General features: G+C 46.4%; 1 protein-coding gene across 1 annotated transcript in view; it reads right to left on the reverse strand.

Annotated features, from left to right (window-relative positions):
• LOC144114527 (integrator complex subunit 8-like) overlaps positions 1 to 22,234 on the reverse strand; it is a 96,883-nt gene that overhangs the window by 17,614 nt on the left and 57,035 nt on the right. Inside the window, exons 17-20 of the mRNA XM_077648332.1 lie at positions 21,979 to 22,063; positions 20,513 to 20,621; positions 16,468 to 16,501; positions 8,449 to 8,508 (exon numbers count right to left, since the gene is read on the reverse strand). Coding sequence (XP_077504458.1) covers positions 8,449 to 8,508; positions 16,468 to 16,501; positions 20,513 to 20,621; positions 21,979 to 22,063 — 288 coding nt within the window. The remainder of the gene's footprint in view (positions 1 to 8,448; positions 8,509 to 16,467; positions 16,502 to 20,512; positions 20,622 to 21,978; positions 22,064 to 22,234) is intronic.

Below are 22,234 nucleotides of genomic sequence, written 5' to 3' on the forward strand. Positions count from 1 at the left end.
TAGTGCAGCCTTGGCGCAATTTCATCAAAAACCACTAATTTGTAGCAGCATGTAGCAGGTTTAATGCAATGGCGCAGGTTGGCGCAACTGGGCACCATTCCCACCACTGCACAAGGGCACTGAAGATAAACTTTTTTTAGAGTATAGACACCAAATTTTCAGGTTCAATATTTTGGTGATGACAACAGGCTTCCAGGAGCAAAGTATGGGAAGAGATATGGCTGTGTGCTTCAGACATTTCCATACCCGCCAACCTGGAGAGCTCAAAAATCGGAAGATTTTTTATTTGCGCCAAAGAAAGCGGAAGGGGGGGGGGGGGGGAATCACCTTTTTTTTATGTCAAATTCAGAAGTATAAGATCGCAAAAAGTTGTGCAAATACCGTACTCACATAATTTGCACGCGTTTTCTCTAAATTAAGGCTGCATTTTCTGAACACGACCTAAAAAATGCAACAGTGGTCATAACACGGAACATATACTGTATATGTAGACCTGGCCCCCCTTTAGCATCCCTTGCTGGCCAAAAAAAAAAAAAAAAAAAAAAAAAAAAAATGGCAGTGGCTTAGCTCGGCTATGCCAGGATATACGTAGCAAAAGCTAAGGCACAGCTTGGTTAGCCACAGTTAATCTTGATTGGAAGTCCAGGTTAGTCTGGTTGTCTGGCTAGTTGTTGACAACGTGGTTTGTCACGCGGTTGGTCACGTGGTATGGTGCGACCACGGTAGGAATGCTAGCGCGGCGAAACTGCGAGTTCGTGGCCAATATAGCTTTCGTTACAAAAAAAAAAAGTTAACTTCAAATATAACATGCATACCTCCCCACACCCCACGTTACGTAGTTCCCCACGGGATGGCATGATGGCGCGTGTGCAGCTTACAGCAATAAGCCAGCAACAATACAATAACGAAGATAGCATATGGGTGGCAAAGGAGCTAACGGGCGCGATAAAATGGCGCCCTCGCGAGCGACTCGGCAAATTAGCGGAAAACCGAGCAGCAAACGGCTCAGTAATGTATCGGATTTGGGCGCAACTGACCGTCTGGGAAAGTGACCGCCAACGCGGGCGAGCCGGCTAAACGGCGCACAATTCATGCCCTCACCCATCGCACCTTTCACAGCCACACATGGCGACGCGGTCGCGCCAATCTTCCCAAACCTGCCTTGCGTGCAACCGCGTACGTGTTGGTCTGGTGCAACTGAGTGCATAAAATATGCGAGTAAATTTTTTTTAAATCAGAGTAAAAAGTTGGGGCTGCAAAAATTATGCGAGTCAATACGGTACCTTTTCTTGGGCTTTGATAGCGCCATGACATCAAGCACACAAGAATTCGCTGTGCACCGCACACAGACGGCCTAGCTAACCCTAAACATTGACACAAGCAGCAGCAACAGTACAGTGAGCAACAGCAAGCACGAAATCACGCATGAAATTTCACAAGCCACAGCTACTTTGGCTTTGCTTGATTTGGCTTTGATTGGCTCTTAAGCTGATGATGCCGATGGTGCTAGTGCGACCGCCGATGGTGATGCTGGCGATTACAGCGCGGTTGCTGATACTGTCGCGCCGGTTTCCCAAAAACCATTCTTTCGTGGGTAGAGACAGCTTTTCGGGAGATATAAGGACGTGGTCATACAATCGGAAAGTTAAGTTAAAAATTGGGAGTCTCCCGAGAGAATCGGGAGGGTTGGCAGGTATGTATTTCATTACAGTACTGTCTTTCTCCTAAAGTTGCGATTTCAGTTTGCGCATGCTGTGACATCATGTGACATCAAGTTCACTACACAAGTCATGTGCAATCAATAAACAGTGACACATTCACCACTCCATTGTTTGCTGTGAATCATGTGCACTCATAGCAGAGGATAGAGCAGAAACTATCACTGTTCTGTGAGTGCGCATGACTTGGGAAAGGAACAGCCGTGCTGCAGCTGCTCGATGTTTGCGTTAACCGGCCATTCAAGACGAAATTTCGGCAATGATACACCAAGTGGATGGCTGGGGTAACTACGGAACAACTCCGACAGGGTGGCTGAAGCGAGCGTCCGTCCAGCAAGTGTGCGCTTGGATTCTACACGTGTAGCATCCGTTGTCAGCGGACACCATCTCGGGAGTATTTGAGTCACAAGGCTGTCAAAAGCCAGAGACGGCACAGAGGACAACCAGCTTTGGGAGCACTCCAATGAGGCGAGCTACCACACTCCCACTCCGCGGATGCAGCAGAAACGCTGCATCCGTGGCTGCATCCGTAGAATGGGAGTGCGGGGGCGGAAGGCTGGTGCCCCCCATATTTCCACAATGGCAGCCCAACGTGTGGCCAGCTCTAGGGACGACAGTCAGTTCGGTTCGTGGAATTCCCGCCCGAATTTGGAACAGCGTTAGGCCTGACCCGAATTCGTAGTTCCTAGTAAGGCTGAGATGCTTTCTTGATAGCAAGATGAGCGGAATAGCAGCATGAGGGAATTGCCGTGCATGCTACACATTTGTTGAGCACTTCATCGATACACCTTTGGAAGGTGAACCTACGAGGTCCGCACATGGAGAACAAGACCGAGCCGTCCACGGAGAACAGCAAGCCAGAAGCGAGTGAATGCGGAAGCCTGAAGGGTGGCCCGATTTTTCTTGCATATAGTTGTAAATATTCTCTGTTATGTCTCGTTGGCTCTGGGAGCCGGGTGCCGTAATCAGCTGATTTGAATTGCAGCCATTATTGCAGGAAAAGCACCAAGGCGCTCCAACACTGCGGGAAGCGGTGTGCGTCGTTCGCTCAGAAGTTGCTGATATGGCAGTGAGCGAGTGGGTCACCTAGGCAGAAAGGTAACGCCTCGTGGCGTTGTGTTCTAGCTGTTGGCACCGGCACGTGTCAGAGCGAGTAGGCCTAAGGCTCTTCGGGAGCTGCCTGTTGCATTTGGGAGGATGCAGTCGTACCGTGGCACAGGCATACACAAACATGTTTGCTTGTTTTATATTAACCTCACTAGAGCCGAGAAGTCTCTCTCAACTACAGAAAGCTGACTTTGTTCAAACGAACTTCGTATTTTTTGCGGCTGCGAAGCGACTGGATAATTTCGCGGAACAAGCAACGCTAATGCAGTTCAAGTGAGCTTAACATCACCATGCCGGAAAGCGAACCGCGAATGTGCTTCGACCGAAGAAAGCCAGCTACGCTCAAATGAACCGAGTGTTTGGGCGGTGCCGGATAGGATTGTTTGGCACTTTCATTGCTCCGCATTTTACCAAATGGTTAGCTTGCGTGGTCTCCATTGCCTATGATTCAAACTTTTGGAGATCACAGGAGCGATATGCAGAGTTCGAGAGAAGCCGCCCCGGCCTGCTGTCCATTATATGGGTCCCTGCCTGTGCCTTGCGGCCGTGAGTCATCACAAGCTGCGGACTCTCCAGCGAGAAGTTTGCAGCGGCTACGATAGGGGGGGGCCAACCCCCCTACCTTCCAACAAAGGCGTGTCAGTGCGAATAACACCCTCCCGGCACGCTAATTTTGGGTGCCTGCTGCGGGACAAGGACGGGTGCCCAGTGACCTTGCTGCTCATCAGATGACCCCAGCACCCCGTCTGTATGAGCTGTCTTGCAGTCGTCACCGCAACGCTCGTGGACACTTTGTCAGTGGTATCCATGGATGAGTTCAACCGCAGGCCAACATTTAAGGAGGGAGGGATGTGGAGAACCTGTTTCCCCTCTCCATTTCAACGTGGCCCATTTTCACCATCCGGCGTCAGGAAGGAGGCGTTGGTCAGGATGGCACTGGTGGGGCGAGGAGGGAAGTCTCGCTCATGGGGGAAGCGGAAACAGCGACGGGAGTGCCACCTCGAAGGTTACGCGAAATTCTGCGGAGCCGTTGAGGGTCTCTTCGGGATCCGGCCAGCGTCGCGAGCAGTTGCAGGTGCACGGAGATCCGATGTGTCTCGCCACTGTGCTTCTGGTTACAGGCAGCGAAGTGAGCGTAGCTAACGCGTGCACTCAGCACCTTCTCCAGCAAATGCTCAGGGATGCCTTTGACCCAAGAATGCAGTGCGCACGGGAAAACCCGGCCGCCATTGCCGGCGCATACAAATGTTGACCGCTGATACCTCTGAAGTTGCGCCCTGCCCCAGCCGGTAAGTCGGAAGCCCTTCTTACGTAGTCTTCTATTTCCGAGGAATGCCTCGTCGATGTTTTGCAGCTAGCTGGCCCGCTCTATGTATTAATTGCAAGTGTAATAAATAGCATATGACCTCATGCTTTGTAGTCCCTTCCCTTTGTTCCCTCGAGCACGAACCCCCCCCCCACAGTCAGCGAGTGGAAACGCTGCATCCGCGGTGTGGAAGTGCGGGGGGGGGGGAGTCTGGTCCCCCCAAATTTCCACATGGTCATGCGGGAGTTTTCAAGACATACACCTGCATCCGGCTGCGCTACTACTGGCGCGGCATGTAGACCTTTGTACTTAAATACGTACGCTCCTGCCTCGCATGTCAACGTTGCAAGGCTCCTCCTCATCATTCTGCTGGAGAGTTGCCAGCCACTCCCTTGCCCACCACACCCTTTCGACCGGATCGGCATTGATTTTTTTCGGCCCCCTTCCGTACACCGCGCTGGCAACCGTTGGGCTATTATTGCGGTTGATCATCTGACGCGGTATGCCGAAACCGCCGCCCTTCCGTCTGCTACAGCGACAGACGTTGCCTCCTTCGTTTTGCAGCATTTCGTCCTTCGTCACGGTGCACCTCGCGAACTACTTAGCGACCACGGACGCGCCTTTTTTTCTGATGTCATCAAAGCCCTGCTCTGCCAGTGCAACATAATACATCGAACCACTTCCGCCTACCATCCGCAGACCAATGGCCCTATCGAGCGATTTAACCGCACCCTCAGGGACATGCTCTCTATGTATGTCGCATCCAACCACTCGAATTGGGATCTCGTCCTTCCTTATGTGACTTTTGCCTACAACACTGCTCAGCAGTCCACCTACTGGCTTCTCTCCCTTCTTTCTTCTTTATGGCCGTCATCCGTCTGCTACAATAGACACCATTCTGCCTTACAAACCTGACGTCTCCAAATACAGTCGAGCCCGCTTATAACGAACATGAGCGTCACGCGGCGTCCGTTCGTTATATCCCAAAGTTCGTAGTAAGTGGACCAGCTTTAAAGACAGTTGCTTGTCTAAACACAATTTTTTCTTTGCGAAAAAGTCCATGGTGGACGTCTGTTTCTGCAATGCAGATCCGATGTGGGAGGTTTCCAGTTTATTTAAAGCAGAAGCATGCTATCGCCGAGGCTCTTGGCATAGACAAGTTGTCTGAGGCTCTCTATGTAGCTCATTGCTACAAGCGCGCTTATGGGTGCTTTCTCGGAAGTTTTATCCTCATCTGATTCCTCCGCGTCACCCTCATCCCGCACTTCAGAAATGATGCCGTCGTCCGTGCACGGTACCGCGGTGTCGGCGTCGTCATCGACAGAAATAAAATCATTCCAACCAAAGTCATGACCCCCATGTCGGAGTCGACGACGCGCTGCCACAAATCGCCACCGGGCTGGCCATCTTCCGAAGCATCAGGGTCGGCATCAGGCACTGTGTCGATGAAGCCAGCCTTGCGCGGAAGCAGTTCCGCTCGCCAGTGGCCGTCACCTCCGCCCAGGCCGCTTTCATCACTTCTACCGCTGAATACAATGGAAACGGGCACGGTGTTCCCATCCGCCATCCCGAATTACAACCAGGCCCGAGATTTTAACGAAGCCATTGAAATGTCCACACCGCAACAAGAGTGACAAAAGTGCGCGATGGGGTAGACGTGCAACGTGCACGCACAGCACCAGCGGAGAAACCAATGAGGGGCGTCCGTGAGCGTCAGTGCAGCCACCTCTTGGCTCTCACGGAAGGCCTGCTTCACGGAGCGTGGCCTCCGCGATTGGCACCAGCGCGGTTGATTGTGAAGGCCACGCGCAGATTTGTAAGAGAGTGAGGAAAGGGGAGCGGAGTTGCGAGGAGGGGCGGGAGGGCGATGTTGGAAGGCACGTCGGCGGGGAAGGGTAGCTTGCTCGACAGAGGCGCAAAACGAGGAGGGCAGTTGGCCTGCTATAGGTCTCGGGAAAACATGACGCGCGCCGGGCGCACAAAGGGGTCAGAGGCAGGTTATCTCACATCGCGGCGCCGGGCTTACGCCGTCCGTTCGCTGTGACTGATCAGAAGGGCTGAATGACGTTCGTTATACGTGTGATTTTGTGCCATTGAAACAATGCATACTTTGACAGTCGCACAGGTCTCGTTCATTGTAAGCGAAAGTTCGTCTTAAGTGGAGCCGTTATATGTGGGCTCGACTGTATACCCGTTTCCGAAGCCACGCAACACGCAGAAGATTCTCGCCAAATCGCTCGGTCACTCACAACTGACACCCAGTATGGCCAGAAATTTCGCCACAACAACGCTCACACCCCATCGCACTTCTCTCCTGGCATGCTTGTGTGGCTCTGGATACTGACACATACTCCTGGACTGTCCTCGAAATTTCTCGCTAAGTATCACGGCCCCTACCACATCCTGGAGCGCACATCTCCTGTTAAGCTGTTAATTAAGTCGTCAAACCCCTCATGCCGTTTCCCAATCTCCGCGGCCGCGAGATAGTTCACATCCAGCGTCTCAAGCCTTACTACAACCTCGCCATCTTACAGTCGCCATAATAAGCCAGGATGGCTCCTCTTCTCCCCGGGGGTGATTGTGAAGATGACAGACAAAGCAGATGACTCATGACCAAGAAGAAGATGGCCCTGCACCTCAGCCGTATTGCTATCGCCACGAATGTCTGTGCCCGACCTGGGGGCCTTTGGACTGTTTGCGCTGCTGCTCCCATCCTCCCAGCTACTTTGAATAAATTCCTGCCTTACAAAGAATATATACGGTAACCACAAAGTTCGTCCAATAAGGGTAGCGATGTTCAGACAAAGAAATCTTTTTTTGCCTGTGTCCCATTTTTTCACTATGCTCGGTTAATATGAAAGCCTGCTTAACTAAAATATTTTTCGCAGACGCAATGACTTCGAATTGACGAGGTTTTACTGTACCCTCTTCTGTTTTGTTGTTCCTTGTTAGCAGCAAAAAATAAAAAAGCAAAAAAAGCCTAAAAGCCTGAAAGCTTGGTGTCCAAACCACTTTAAGATCCCTATACAGATGCCCACAGAGGTGTTGCCAACATGGAAGCCGCAATAAAGACAAATGTTCTTGCTTTGTGGAGGTCCAGTCTACAATTGAGAGGTGCACTGTGCAGGTCATGCAGGGGAATGCGGAGCACACCCTCCTTCAGTTCGTGGCTGCATGCTTAGAGTGCCAAGAAATCCCGGCTGCTGTGTTCTGCAAACTTTTGTGCTCATCTGTACTTCCCGCACTTCCCATGCAAGGCCGATCAAATGCCACATTGGCGGCTCCAGAAGACAGCATTGCCAGGCTTCCCTCTTGTATTATGGTATTAAACTCTGTGGGCACAACAATGTAACTATAAGCCCCCTCCACAATGATACGACAGACACCACCAAGTTCCTATCCTACAAACCACAATGCAACATGTCAAAGCATGTCACCTAAGTTCACAAGAAAAACCGAGTTCACCAGGTTTAAAATCAAAATAAAGACCAGGGATAACGCAATGCCCCTTAGACAATATAAAGGAGTATAGACACCTAACTTTTGGGTGCATGTTTTCTTGTTTGCAATGATGTGTAGGACACTGATATAAATGGATTACCACCTGGTATTCTCCTACGACCGCTGAATAATTTATAATTGAATTTCTTTCCCGTGCTGCTCTGGTTTTGGTTTCAACAGCCTAATGAGGACTGTGACGTCAACGTGTGCTTACAGGTCACCTGAGACATGAAAAAAACTGCAATATAATCGGTTCTCCCACATTTTGTTGTCATTCCGGCTATTGAGGAAGGCACGCTTTAGCACTGCAGTAAATTAAAACGATGAAGCAGCGATTGTATGGACGTTTTTTCCATGCCTCACGTGACACAAAAGCACTCTTTGACGTCACAGCCAACAGTCGGCTGTTGAAACCGAAACAGCAATACAGAAAAAATTCGAGTATAAGTTATTTAGCCATCGTAGGCGAATATCACATGGTGATTCATGCGTAGCAGTGTCTTCTGCGTCATTGTAGAGAAGAAAACATGCCATCAAAATTAGGTGCCTATACTCCGTTAAGATGCCGTTACAAGATGGCAGAAAGAACCAAGGACAAAATAGTCGGTTATCAGACTCAAAGGGGACTGAAAACTTGTTCTATCGAATTATGCAAAGCTGGAATTGAGGGGAGCTTGTTTGACAGAGCCTAACCCAAATTAAGCCAACACAAGCTCAAACTACGCGAGTTTGGCTTAACAAGAGTCCACTGTATGCTACTTTCATCTAGATGAGTGCCAATTTGACAGGAAATCAGGATGGAGAAAAGGTACTCACCCTCAAAATATTATACATCTTGGCAAGACACGACAATAGAATCGTCAAAGCCATGTTGTCCTTGTCCCAGTCGATGCAAAAGAGGAAAAAAAGGAGTGAAATGAATTGTGTGCATGGATAAAACAGGGTGTAATAGCTCAAAAACGGTGCGATATCTAGCAGCATTTGTGTCACAACCATGCACACATGGTACAAAAGATAGCGTACAAGGCTGTGAAACGTATTAAAACTGAAAAAATGAGCAGTGGGAATAATAACTTATAAACAATACTAATCTTTTGGTGAATTGGGCTCATTACCTTAGGAGAGTACAGAAAAAGACACCTCGCTGTCCAAACGCTCCCAGCTCTACACGAGATGTTCACCTTGTTGACTTTTAGCAAGCACTTTTAGCAGACACGCGCTTCGGTGTGTGCCTGCTGCAGCTGTTTGGGAGTGCTGCTGCTTTGTGTAGCTATTTGTGCCCGAAATCTTTTGAGCTCAAATCTGATCCACGCGGCTGCCGGGCCAACCAGGGGAGGGCATTGGGGGGGGGGGGGGGGGGGGAAGCTCTGTTTCACTCAAGGTTGTAACAATAGTGTAGTGGGGGTAAGGGACACACCATGTCATGCCTTTCTGAAAGATACTAAGCTTAGAAAAATGTGGATCTGTGTGCCACAGTGTTCACGATAAACCTTCCGGGTCTGATTTTTTATTAGGGTCATTTTCTTAATAGCAACTACGAAACTAACTAATCTTGCTCTGTTGTGAACCCTCAGCATGTCACTGAAATGACAGCGGCTCAAACCTGATGCCCTGCCGTACATATTATCTAGAAAATGCAAGACAGGAAACACAACAGCCATGCTTTAGTGAAAAGGGGAATTAAAGTACATAAAAATTACAGGTCACATAAAAAGAGAGCAGAGTACGTTGAGAAAAACCTGCACTCTGTAGCACATTTTGAGTGCACGTAATTACACAGAGCACGAAGGATGAAAACGTTGCAGCATTTGTTACATGTGCATTTTCTTGTGAAAAGACCGTTCAGGAGTACAGTAAAACCTCATTGATATGCTCCTGGTTCATATGATTTCCCAGGTCGTACGCTCGAAATAGCGGACATTAAAAATGTCTAGCTACACTATATTTATTCCGGTTAAAGGGGCCATGACATGGCCGTTCTTCATATTGCAGTTTTGTGCTTCCGTAACTAATACAAGAGCTTATGATTCAGTTTCGGAAATTTGGCTGCCCTGGACGCGCTGTATATTCCAAAAAATGCGATCGAAATTGAGAACGGGGAACTCCTCCCACCGGCAGCGACCGCCACACTGAATGCTCTCGTGACTTCACTAGGGCCTACACGGAGCAACGTCGCCCGCTCTCGTTGCTTCAATGTGAGCAGCGAGGTCCCATTCCCCCATGTACTTTCGCGGGGGATCGAAGTAGCAGTCGTCCCCTATTATGAGTGACTGGTGCCGCCAAAGCGTTAATAACAGTAACGCAGTTAATAACAGTAACCCTAGGCCGATGCAACGGCGATCGGCAGTTGGTTGGCTGGTCGGTATGCAAATGCCGTCGCTGATGCACCTATCTGTCACGCTAGACCGACGACGACGCCAGCACGATCAACGACCCCGTATTGCAGTAGTGTAAAGAGTGAACTTAGTGAGAACTGGCAGAGTGTGGCGGGGGACTAGTTGGCATGACATTCCATAAACTTAAAAACTTTCAAACTTATGCGACCTGATCATGCTAGCCACAGCGACATACGAGATGTGCGTGCACCAGCGAAGATGTGCTTTCATTCGGTTCCTGTGCATAGAACCTATCGGCGAGACAAGTGACACGGGCAGAAAACAGTGTATGACGGTGCTGCTCGTCGCTCGTCACCGTTGCCTGTGCTTGTGCGGTCGAACGAAAGCTTCAGGCCCGGTGAATTGACGGCCCGAAAAACTGCACTTGTGCACATTATCCGTATCGAAAAAAGCGAAACGAGCGGCTGCATTTCACATCTTTATACTTTCTTACTAATCAGCGGGGAACTCTTGCCAGATTCTTGAATTTCGGTCGACGGTGAACCTCCGGCCCCTTTCGTGACGAGGCCTAGCGAGTACGCAGGATTCGCGTGTACGATTTCGACGATTGCGGAGAGTGAATTCGCATGTTTAGCGGCTGAAAATAGCTGTCGAGCGTAGTTTTGGCTACAGTTCCCCCAAAACGACAACTGCCTACATCGCAGGGAGCGAGTACAATAAGGGGGAAATGTCGATATGTGACCCGGTCTTCACAGCATGTGCTGAAGGCAGCCAGCAGCAGCCGTCGGCGTCAACTGTGGACAACAAATCTTGTTGGTTTCATTAATTCAAGTAATGTCCGAACGTATTTTTAGCTAAAGCGATTTAAAATCAAATATTGTTGACATAAGAGGAAGCAGAAACAATTAAGCGGGAAGCGTCGGTCCTACGTATGCGATGTGTTTCCCAAGCAGGCGATATAGCATCAGCGGCGCTTAATTATTGCAGTGTTATCATAGTGTGTAAATGAGTAAAACTACAATATGTGAGCAATACTACATACTATTTAAGATAAGAAAAGCCCACCTTGCATTTTATGCCACGCAAACAAGCATATACTGTTTGCGCACAGCTATGTAAACAACCCCAGCGCGGGGCTGCAGTTGTCGTAATCGTCACATTCCTGGGCCACAATGCGCACACACAGTAAACGCTAAATGATGTACTATTATTTTTAAGCACTCATTTAGACGGCGGCGACTATTCATCGGTGCGGGCAGTGAAAGCATTCGAGTCGCGTAGGGTTTTGCAAGCGGCTTGGTTCCTGCAAAAGGGTTCTACGAGCCGAAAGGAATGTATGTTCGACTTACAAATGCACACATGCAGCGGGGAAGTCGTCTCATTCGGCACTCTTCCCTCCTCCTTGCATGCCTTAAGGTTACTCTAGTGCCACCTTGTGATAATTTGAGTTTAATTATTGAGCCGATGAATAGCGGACAAGAAATTGGTAGCCAGCTACAAAACGCTGCAGCTTTCACGGCGCACATCGCCGAAGGCATGCACGGCACGTGCCGCTTTTCACATACGGGAGCACTAGACCGCTAGAGTGAACTAGAAGATAGTGTGTGTCAAACGCCTATGCTGCCTGTGTATCAAAATTGAGGCAAAAAAAGGGTAATTTCCACTAGGATCGCTGAGAACATTATCCTTCCCTAGGTGCCTTTTTAGGGGCGGCAGAACCCACGCGCTGCGTAGCGTAGTGGTTAATAAGCTCGCTTCACACACGGAAGACTAGGGTTCGATCCTCGCTGAACGAACAATGTTTTTTTTTTTATTTTAGATCACAGTTTGCTTTAGTGCAAACAAGTCGTGGTAGCTAAAAAAAGCCAACCAAAACCAAAACTGAAGTTTGTGCAGCGCCGCCTTGTTGCTGCCGTTAAAATATAATGGCCGGAATCTCCGTGCCACGCAGCGCCAATTCTGAATGCGCGTTTAGAGCACACCCGACGTTACTCTCCAAACTCCGATCTGTGCTTTTAGCAGATGAGTAAGACAAATATGCCCTTCAAACAGTGTTGGGAATTGTTTCGTTCAGGTTGACGTCTACGAGCTGCACAAAGTGCGTCACGCAGACATGCGCTGTCATTAGAATGACGGCCTGTGGGCCGAGTTGGTGCATGACTGAAAAAACTGCGTTGCAATGAAGACAACACATGCTCACACTACCAACTGTTTATTGGAAGAAAGGGGGCATCTGCTCATCTGCTCATCGGAGCTTGGAGAGTAACGTCGGGTGTACTCTAAACGCACATTCAAAATTGGCGGTGCATGGCACGGAGATTCAGGCCGTTATATTCTGACAAGGTGCAGTCCATGGCAGCAGCAAGGCGGCGCTGCACAAACTTCAGTTTCGGTTGCCTTTTTTTTTTTGGCTACCACAGTTTTTTTGCATTAAAGCAAACTGTGATTTAAAATAAAATAAAAATAAATAACATTTTTCGTTGTGCAGGAATCAAACCTTAGTCCTCCGCGTGTGAAGTCAGTTCTCTAACCACTACGGTACGCAGCGTGCGGGTTCGGCCGCCTCTAACAAGGCACCTAGGGAAGGATAACGTTCGCAGTGGTCCTAGCGAAAATTACCCTTCTTTTGCCTCACTTTTCAGCTTTCGTTTGGCACACTCTCTCTTCTAGTTCACCCTAACTGCGCAAAAAAGACCACACTCATAGCACAAAACTAACATGTTTCTGAGCATAAATAATAAAGCAGGGGTGCATCGATTTCTGTTTCCTCAACAATCACAAAACGGGCGCCACGAGCAAGTCCACTTTCTCAGGGATCACTCAGCTCGCGTACGAAGCTGAAGACTTCCGCAAAGAAAACACGGAAAATGCATTTTATTTCGATAAGCTAAACAAAGACCTTTCGAGCGACCGCCGTCTACGGTGTGCATGCAAGCACCTCAACAGCGCGCAGCAGACGATGCGGGGCAGGTGTGCCCCTGTGACGTCAGCGATTAGAGGTTGCCAGACCAGTAAGTAGTTCGCAGAAGAAACAAAAAAAAAACTCGTTTTAAAAATATTTACGGCACTGAATCAACTGAAACTTAGGGGAATTTTAATTCAACGTGTTGAGAATTAAATGCGATAAGCAGGGTATGCGTGAAAATAGGCTGTCATGGCCCCTTTGATATGTTCCCGGAAAACACAATTTCCCAGCTACTACGTTTAAAATTTCGACAAATTTTGGTCGTATAATAAGTTTATTGGCCAACCGCGCATGTGTAAACATGCAAGTGGGCCGAACGTGGAAGCACACGACATGAACAGCTGAAATGCAGCAGCAATCACCCGCCGTGGTGGCTTCTCTGCAGTGCCTCGATACAAGGAGGTGAAGCACCACCATGAACAACAAAAATAAAAGCAGTGCGCTAGCATTCCAGACAGCCATTTTGGCGCGGACGAGACACGAAGGAGAAACGCTGAGGTTTCTTCGCGGTACATAAAGGCAAGGGGGCGAAGCATCTATGAACTACAGCGATGCCCTTACATACGAGCCGGCCGGGTTTTAGGGTTAAAAAAAAAAAAAAAGGCCACCACCGTCTGGAAGACGAAGTAACGAGCGCTAGCTTCATTGGCCATGTGGAAAACGAAAGTCTTTCCGCATCCAGCGGGGCCAGTGAAGAAAACCCTAAGCAGTTCAGAAAAGTAACAACTTTTCCACCTAGCTGAGCGATCGACGCCTAGCGCCATCTGTCAGAGAAATTGCGATGCACGTCTGCCCGTTGTCGAGTTACACACCCTCAAGATACGTCCCAAACGGAATTTGCTTCGTTTGAGGGGTAAAGGTGGGCCTAGAATTTGACTTGCGGTGTGATATGGTAACGCTTCAATTAGTAATTCTATGTATACAATGTTTACCCATGATTTAATTGTGGTTTTGTTTCTATACCACAACCCACAGGGTTTTATTTCCCTACCAAATTCGGTATACAACTGTCCCCGGATGGGTGCCCCTTGTTGATAGAGTATATATAACGGAACAAATTGTACTATCGCTCACCTGATTTAATATCTGCTGCGGGTCCTTAATAATAATAATTGGTTTTTGGGGAAAGGAAATGGCCCAGTATCTGTCTCATATATCGTTGGACACCTGAACCGCGCCGTAAGGGAATGGATAAAGGAGGGAGTGAAAGAAGAAAGGAAGAATAGGTGCCGTAGTGGAGGGCTCCGAAACAATTTCGACCACCTGGGGACCTTTAACGTGCACTGACATCGCACAGCACACGGGCGCCTTAGCGTTTTTCCTCCATAAAAACGCAGCCGCCGCGGTCGGGTTCGAACCCGGGAACTCCGGATCAGTAGTCGAGCGCCTTAACCACTGAGCCACCGCGGCGGGGCAGCTGCGGGTCCTTCAACATAAGATATTAAACTTATTTTTGGACTATGGCAGAGTGCTTGGCTTGAAGCACTCTGGAACTGGTTGGTCCGCTATTGCACTGCCTCCGGGATCGGCCCGGGGCATATTAGCGCGGCGCGTCTTTTCTTTCACTCTTTGCTCTCCTATCCTTTACCTCTCCTACTTTGAGCATGCGGCAGCGAGCGTGGCTCGGCTTGAGCCTACTCTGTGCACTTTCCTTTTCCTTCTTCCTCTCAGCAACAATAGCACAGCACAAATGCATACAATACAGTTGTCCTGTAACGGGACAGTTTAACTTTTCAGTTTTCTGCTATTTCGTCCCCTGACGTCATACTCACATAGTTCCACCTCTATCTACCATATTGGACCATGACGTCATCATTGGCACGCGGCAGGTGGTTGCTTCTATAATGCTATTGTAGATGGCGCTAGAAGTCTCAATGTGAGATTTGCTGCTTTCTAGTTGCTGCCACAGATGGCACTGTGATCTCAGGGTGGTAGCAGCCCCCACGAAATCTTGAAACGTGATGAGTAAGAGCTCACGCTCTTAAAAGCAAGAACGCTGCGACAGTCAGCCGCCGCGTTGGCTTCCCCGCAGTACTTCGGTGCTATTGGGCGAAGCATCCGAGAATGACGAGGAGGAGATTTTGGTTACTTTCGTCGTTGCCATCGGCGGACCGGATGCGTTACGAAGTTCCTTCCGCGCTGTTGAATGAGGTGCAAAGACATTAACTGATAATTTCACTTCATATAAAAATGTCGATTAGCATTTCTTTGCACAAGATCTGAACAAATTCTTTTCTAATGCTGGCAAAATTTAGTCCGTGTTTGCGCTGTTTAAAGCGCGGACTAAATTTTGCTAGCATTAGAAAAGGATTTGTTCAGATCTTGTGCAAAGAAATGCTAATCGACATTTTTATATGAAGTGAAATTATCAGTTAATGTCTTTGCACCTCATTCAACAGTTACATTCCTCAAAATTAGGCGGTCTGGTCATACGTTTTCCCAAATAATGCATTTTTCCGTATTTATTTTAAAACATATCAACGAGGTTTTACTGTACTTTCATTGGTTCCAATTTTTTCATTGATTCGAATAAAATGACAGAAAATCATCTCTGATCTCTCAGGCAACTCAGCCAACTCTGATCTCTCAGGCATGACAGCTGAAATAGTGCCACTATCGTACGACAGGAGCAGTTTGCCTCGAGACGTGTGACATCACGCATAAGCATCCAACCTGCCGGGCGGCAACTGGCATGCACTCATGGAACATAGAAAATAAAGCCATTAATGCAAAAATACGTGAAATAAAGACTGCAACTTTACATAACCGCACCTTCTGAATGCAATTTCAGCGATTTCACAGAATGCAGCAATTTTGCATCACTATCACTCTGTAAAGCCATCAACTACAAAAAAAGCCTCATGGCATGTTTAGTTTCTGCACCTAGCAAATACTGACTTAAGTATCTGCAAAAAGCTACCACTCAGTGCACCTTCCTGCAATTAAAAAAGATTTGGCAGAAGAAGTCATTTGTTAATGAAATACCATGACTTAGCTCTATTACATACAAAAACCCTAATGCAAGAGAAAAGTGCACTAAAGATTAAACAACATTCTGGATGTCAGCATCCATAAGTTCAGCAGAATTCCCCATGACCAGCACATAATCACGCAAGTTAAATCTGAAAATGCTGCATGTGCTAACAGTGCCACTGTGAGGGCAAGGCAGCTGCTACACTCAATTCCCATCCTTGTGATGACTAAAACCAAAGGCAAGGTAGAACTGGTCTCATTAATGGTAAAAAATAAAGAGAGAGGAATCAAGCATTACTTTGCAACCCTTTTATGCCCAATTAGTAGACAGCAATGTTACAGTGCTTACAGTAAAAAAAGTGAGCTATTATTCCAGCAGCAGCTCTCGGGGGGCACAGCTGGTAGAAGCACATGCAGCAATATTTTAAGCAAGCAATATGGCAGCGCTGCATTACTAAAACAAAATTAAGACAGCAATCAGCCATGCCACAGCAACCACTCATGATAATAAGAAACACTGCACTGCTGCTCCTAAAAAAAATCAAGAATTCACTATCTCACCTTCAGCTGTTGCAGAAAAGAATGAAACGTATGCCTGTAAGGGAAAGTGGAGCAAAACATTTTAAGGATGTTAAGTCTTAAAATTTCTCCTACAGTGATACAAGTTCTGTCATACATATGGATTTTGTTCATGAAAAGCACAGCTTACTCCTTCTTATCCAGCAAAACAACATGATATTGTGCATGGCATCCCACTTGGACGAGATCAACCTTTAAAATGCTTGTGGCCCTTTTCTGGTTGCAAGTGTTGTACTTGAGCAGGTGTGAGAAACTTGCTCCCAAAATGATTCTGCAGTGTCATCAAAGCACAGTTACGGTATTTACTCGATTCTAACGCACCCTCGATTGTAACACACACCAAATTTTCATGCTTCAATAAAGAAATATGCACGTGTGGCCGCCAAATCGCCACTTGCCTCCGTACATAAACCATCTTATTTTAAAGCGTTAGGTTTTCTTAGCTAGCTCCTTCGTGCCCTTGTCGGCGTCCACAGTGCAGACCTTGGCAGAGCGCCAAGGTGCTGTGCTCCGATAACATCATGGCGCGTTACTGCGACAGGAGCTCCGGCGGTAGTGGCGCGTTCGGCAAACTTGGTAGTGCGCCCTAGACGGGAGCACCAATGGCAGTTGCATGCTTGGCCAGCATCTTCTAGGAACAGATAAGGTGCTGCCTCGGTGCAGGGCTGCCCAGCTGCACCACTGTGTGCTTAGAAAGCCCCTGCATGCAAGGTCAGCTCAATTAAACCAGCGTCTTAGTGAACTCAGCCCATCTTCGCAAATGATGTTTCCATGCTGGCTCAAGTCCAGGTCGGTGCCCTGCTGATGGGACACTTCAGATGCTTGCGAGGTCTCTTAGTATCCAAGACTGCGGTAGGCGATATCGATAATATTGATGCGTAAAAGTACCAAGCCGCCATTTTGTGACGCTGAAGACAACAGTGTGCTGCTGACGTGGTTTCATTTTCGTACTCAATTCTAAAGCACATATCATTTTAGGTGATTTTTCCAGGAAAAAAGGTGCGCATTAGAACCGAGTAAATATGGTACAGCCATTGAAATCAAACAACTTTGTTCCTTTTTTTTTTTGTCTCAGCGATACCCCTCCTATAAGTTTTCTCTTGCACTGCTTGGCAATTAGCCTCTGCAAGTGTTATTCTTCTATTTGTCTGCATTCCAGACATTTTGGTGACACGTCATTCGTTTGATTTCTAAAGCCACTAAATTCCTTAGTATGTAGTTTTGCCATTTTAGCTGCATTTTTTCATTGTTTTTCCCACTCTTCTCTACAATGTCACAGCACTTTATAACAAGTCAACCAATCCTCCTCTCTCTCCTTCTCTTTGTATGAGAAAGGAGCAAAAAGCATCATAATCGTGAGCCATATGCGCTGTCTAAGTGGTGCTATGTGTATGTTTTCACCTCTCACCTAGATGTGGTGGGTCACAATAGCGGAGCACAAATTCCACAATGCAAAAACTCAATTACAGCAACAGCAGAGCTGTGTACATCATACTAATGCACTTGCAGAAAATTTAACATCGTGCTTCAGTTGCACTTGCTAGAGAGAGAGACAGCACCAGCAAACTTGAGATAAAGTTGTGACATAAAGTGAAAAAAAAAAAATGCCAAAGTAAAATAACGGCACTATGCGCACCCCTTACAGGAAACTAAATGGACTGAAAGGCAAAGCTAAAATGGTTGCCTCGTGTTGGAAAGAGAATGGCACGATGAAAGAGAGTGGGCGTATGGCACACATCGCCACATGCGAGGATATATGCTACTTTTCAACTGAGACAATGGATCAATGCAATGCTTAAGGCTCTTTGTGTATCGCGAATGCCCTTTTTGTCTACACTGTAAACTCAGTTTTACATCAGGTGCAATGCTGTCAAAGCTAGTGCTCTTGTTGGCGCTGTGTACATCTGGAATTCTTTGTTCTCTGGAATTCTGGTTCTCAATACCATAACTAAATATTAGTGGATTTTTTTCCTGGTTACTGTCATAGAGATAGTTTTATCTAAGTTAAGCACCAGCTGCCAGTGTTGGCACCATTCGGAAACTTGCACTAGTAAGTTGTTAAGAACTAACTGATTTTCGTAACTGCTAATTTCTTTGTAAATGACACAGTCACCTGCGAACATACGGATCGTACAGTCGACGTTGTCTGCAATGTCATTTGTGAAGGTAAGAAAAAGAAATGGAGCTAATACTGCTCCTTGAGGCGCGCCAGACACTACTTCAGCACATCCCGAACGTTACCCTTCATATTCAATGAACTGGAGCCGATTAGTCAGATAAGCCTGAAGCCATTGTGTTATATTCCCAGAGCAAAATAATGTGTAGTTTCTGAAGCATTTTTGGGTGTAATACTCAGCTGAATGCTTTGGATAAATAGAGAAAGAAAATGTGTTTGCCCACGATTGTCAATAGTTAACGCGAGGTCATGTATTGTTTCAATTTATTGCGCTGTAGTTGACTAGCCTTTGTGGAATCCGCGTTTGCTGCTACAAATGAAAGTATTTTCTTCCACGTAAGTCGTGATATGTTCCAGAATAATGTGCTCAAGAATTCTGCAAGCTGTAGAAGTGATTGAAATGGGGCAATAATTAGACGGGTTGTCATAACTTCCACTCTTATGAACAGGGATTATTTTAGCTTTTTTCCAGTCGTGTGGTAATTCACTAGTTTCCAGTGATTTCTCATAGACAAGCCTAAGGTATTTTCTTACCCATATTGCATGTCTTCTACGGGAAGGATATGGAATATTGTCTGGGCCACTGGCCTTTACAACATTAATGGAAAGCAACAAGGTCCCAGGATGCCAGACTCAGTTACTGTTAATTCCTCGAGTTCTGAGGCGCCATCAGAATCCAGAGGGTCTCTGCCCGGTAATATGCCATTGTCAGCAGTAAACACAGATTCAAAGTAACAGTTAAACTCTTGAGCTCCAAGTAGAGCTTCACTTGGCAGCAGATTAGATTACTTATGTGACTTTGAATCAAGGTACCGCCAAAATTTTTGAGAAGATTTCACGAAGTTACTAACGGTAACATTTTGGTATTTTTCTTTTGCTAACATTATGGCTACCTTCAGTGCACGGGAATTTTCACGAATTTTTCCAGTGTACCTAGGCAATGAAAATTTGCTTCTGAGTTTTCTCAGCCTGGAAATTTTGCATTTCAGCTGTATATTTTTTCGCGTTACCCAGGGGTTAACTTTTCGTATACTCTTGACTTGAGTTGGCACATGCTTTGTCAAGCAGTGCTCAAAGTTATTTTTGAAAACTAACCGCAGCTTTTTGGCCGACACATCAGAATCACTAAAATGATGCTGGAACTCTACGTAAGACTGTTCTAAGTATTAAACAATTCTGAAGTCGTCAGAGCGACCCCAATCATAGACCAACCTTCTTATCCTATCAATGGACTTTAACTTGCATGTAAAAGTTGACTTGGAAGTTGACAATTAGATTATCCACGTGTCAGTACCGTGGTTCATATGCCACACAACGTGTACTGTACGCGTTGAGTGGCATATGAACGAAGTCACTCACACGTGGATAATCTAGTCCGGAGAAAATGTTGCGACCACAGAATGGAAAAAGCCAATTTAGCAGCGAGAAGAGGTAATCAATGCGTTGTGGGTGTGAAAAAATGAGATCCATGCACGGGGACAGAATGCCGAAAAAAACTCCGGACCATAATCAGCTCGGCATTCTTTCCAGCTTTCTGCAGCAGCGCCTCGCGGAAAGTCAACTTCATGCGACCGCATGTTCCCTTCAACAGTGAACCATACTGCACATACTTCTTATTTCTTTAGCACTTCCCCTCTGCAACACTTCCTAGTGAAAAAGCATACACTAACTTACTTTCAATAAAATGCCAAGAGAGCTGTTTAGGCTTCTTTGCAAACAGCAAGTTGACTAATGCTTGTGCTGCATGAACAGTCTTCAAAAATACAGCTCTACTGGTCGTCAGTCAGCTCAAAGCAAACAAAGAAAAAGAAAAGAGGAATCCAGTGCCTCGGAACAGGACCATGACATCACCTGCTAAGGGTAGGTGTGGCAGTTGCATCTCGCTGGCCGCCATCTTTGCCAGCCGTTATGGAAGCCTTTTTGTTCTGGGGGGTTCCTGGTGTGACCAGCATTGACAGCACTGCACAACAGCACAAGCAGCAATGCCCATTTCAAGCTACAGTGTATTTTCCTGCTCAGCTTTGCTCTGTGTTTTAGCAAATGCTAACACGGTACAAGGGAGAGCCAAAAACAACTTCAAATCACTCACAGATTGGCTAAAGCAGCAAATGTGGCTCTGGTACAATCATTTGTGGTGCCAAAGCATCATAAATATGTTCCTGTATTTGCTTTGCAGCTGTGCCTAAAGCAGCAATAAAAAAATTCATCCTTTTTGCTAAAGAGAAAAACTATATTCCCAAATATATTTTATGAGCAAGAAGAAGATTTATAATATAATGCAACTCTGTTTTTGCGCATGTTCAACTTTTAGTGTGAAAAAGAGGTTTATGCAGCTGCGCTGAAATTCAGGCTTTACATCGCATGGGTGCACAGTGCTTGTGCACCACGCCCCTTTTCCTTGCAACTGAAAGTGACAGCCACTTATACTGCTTCAGTCAATCGATGAGTGCTTCAAATCCCTTGAGTCTGAAGTTCGTATGTGGGCCCAAAAATGCTGGTACCAGGCATTGACACGTGAACATCATCAATCAAAGCATACACTAAAAGAATCATCAGCAATCAAATAGCTGAATTCTTAATAACGATTTCCTTTTGCTTATTTTTGTAGTTTTTTTAAAGCGAAATTTATTGCCCCAGGTTATAAATGGGGTATGTAATGATGGTTGAAAGAAAACGATGGTTAAATGAATGAAAAAAGGTTTGCCAATCTAATTAAGTTGAGCAATGAGTGATGATGCAATGCATTTAATGCACTATTAACGTTACAAGTAAAATAGAAAAAGAAAACTTGAGCAAAACTTGAACGACAAACTAGTGAAGAGTAAAACTAGCAGATCTCAGAGGTTAACGAGATCACAATTTAAGGCATAAGGTCTGCTGCTCAAAAACAGCCTTTGGGACAGGGATGCTCATGGCACCACAGTACAGAAAGCAAACCCAACCACATCACTATGGTCAGATTCTTGCACACCTTAAGTATGTTTCAACCACATTTTTTTTGCACATACACACAAGCAATTTTGATGAGCACATAAAGGTGTAGCTTTCAGATTTTTCTCTCACCACAGGCTTGCACAGTTCGTACATATGTACACAGCACCAAATATGTATTACAGCACCAAAAATAACCATGCTTACTATCATATTAGAAGATTTTGCAACCATATTCCTAAAAATACATGATACATGTATCAAAACCTATTTCCCACTGCAGTATACCTCACATATCATATTTTTTCTCATGAGCACTTGAGTACACTGCATCCAATTAAAGACTGGCACAGGTGACAGAAAACACAAATATCAATGGCACTCACACAAATCCCAAAGCTCCTGGGCAATTGAACGAGTCAGCTTGTTCATGCTGACGTCCTTGCAGACTGCTGCCAAAGCCTTGGACAACTGCAGTATGATGTGAAGCGTCATCTATGCACAATCTCCTTTTATCTATAATGCGTTTAAGTTAATAAAACTACTGCAACATAAACTGAAAGTTGTATAAAGTGTAAAAAGACTACTGTAGAAAAATTTTTATTGGTCTAACGGTAGTACAGTCAAACCAACTAATAACAA

The sequence above is a fragment of the Amblyomma americanum genome, chromosome 1 (assembly GCF_052857255.1).
Source record: "Amblyomma americanum isolate KBUSLIRL-KWMA chromosome 1, ASM5285725v1, whole genome shotgun sequence".
Classification (NCBI taxonomy): domain Eukaryota; kingdom Metazoa; phylum Arthropoda; class Arachnida; order Ixodida; family Ixodidae; genus Amblyomma; species Amblyomma americanum.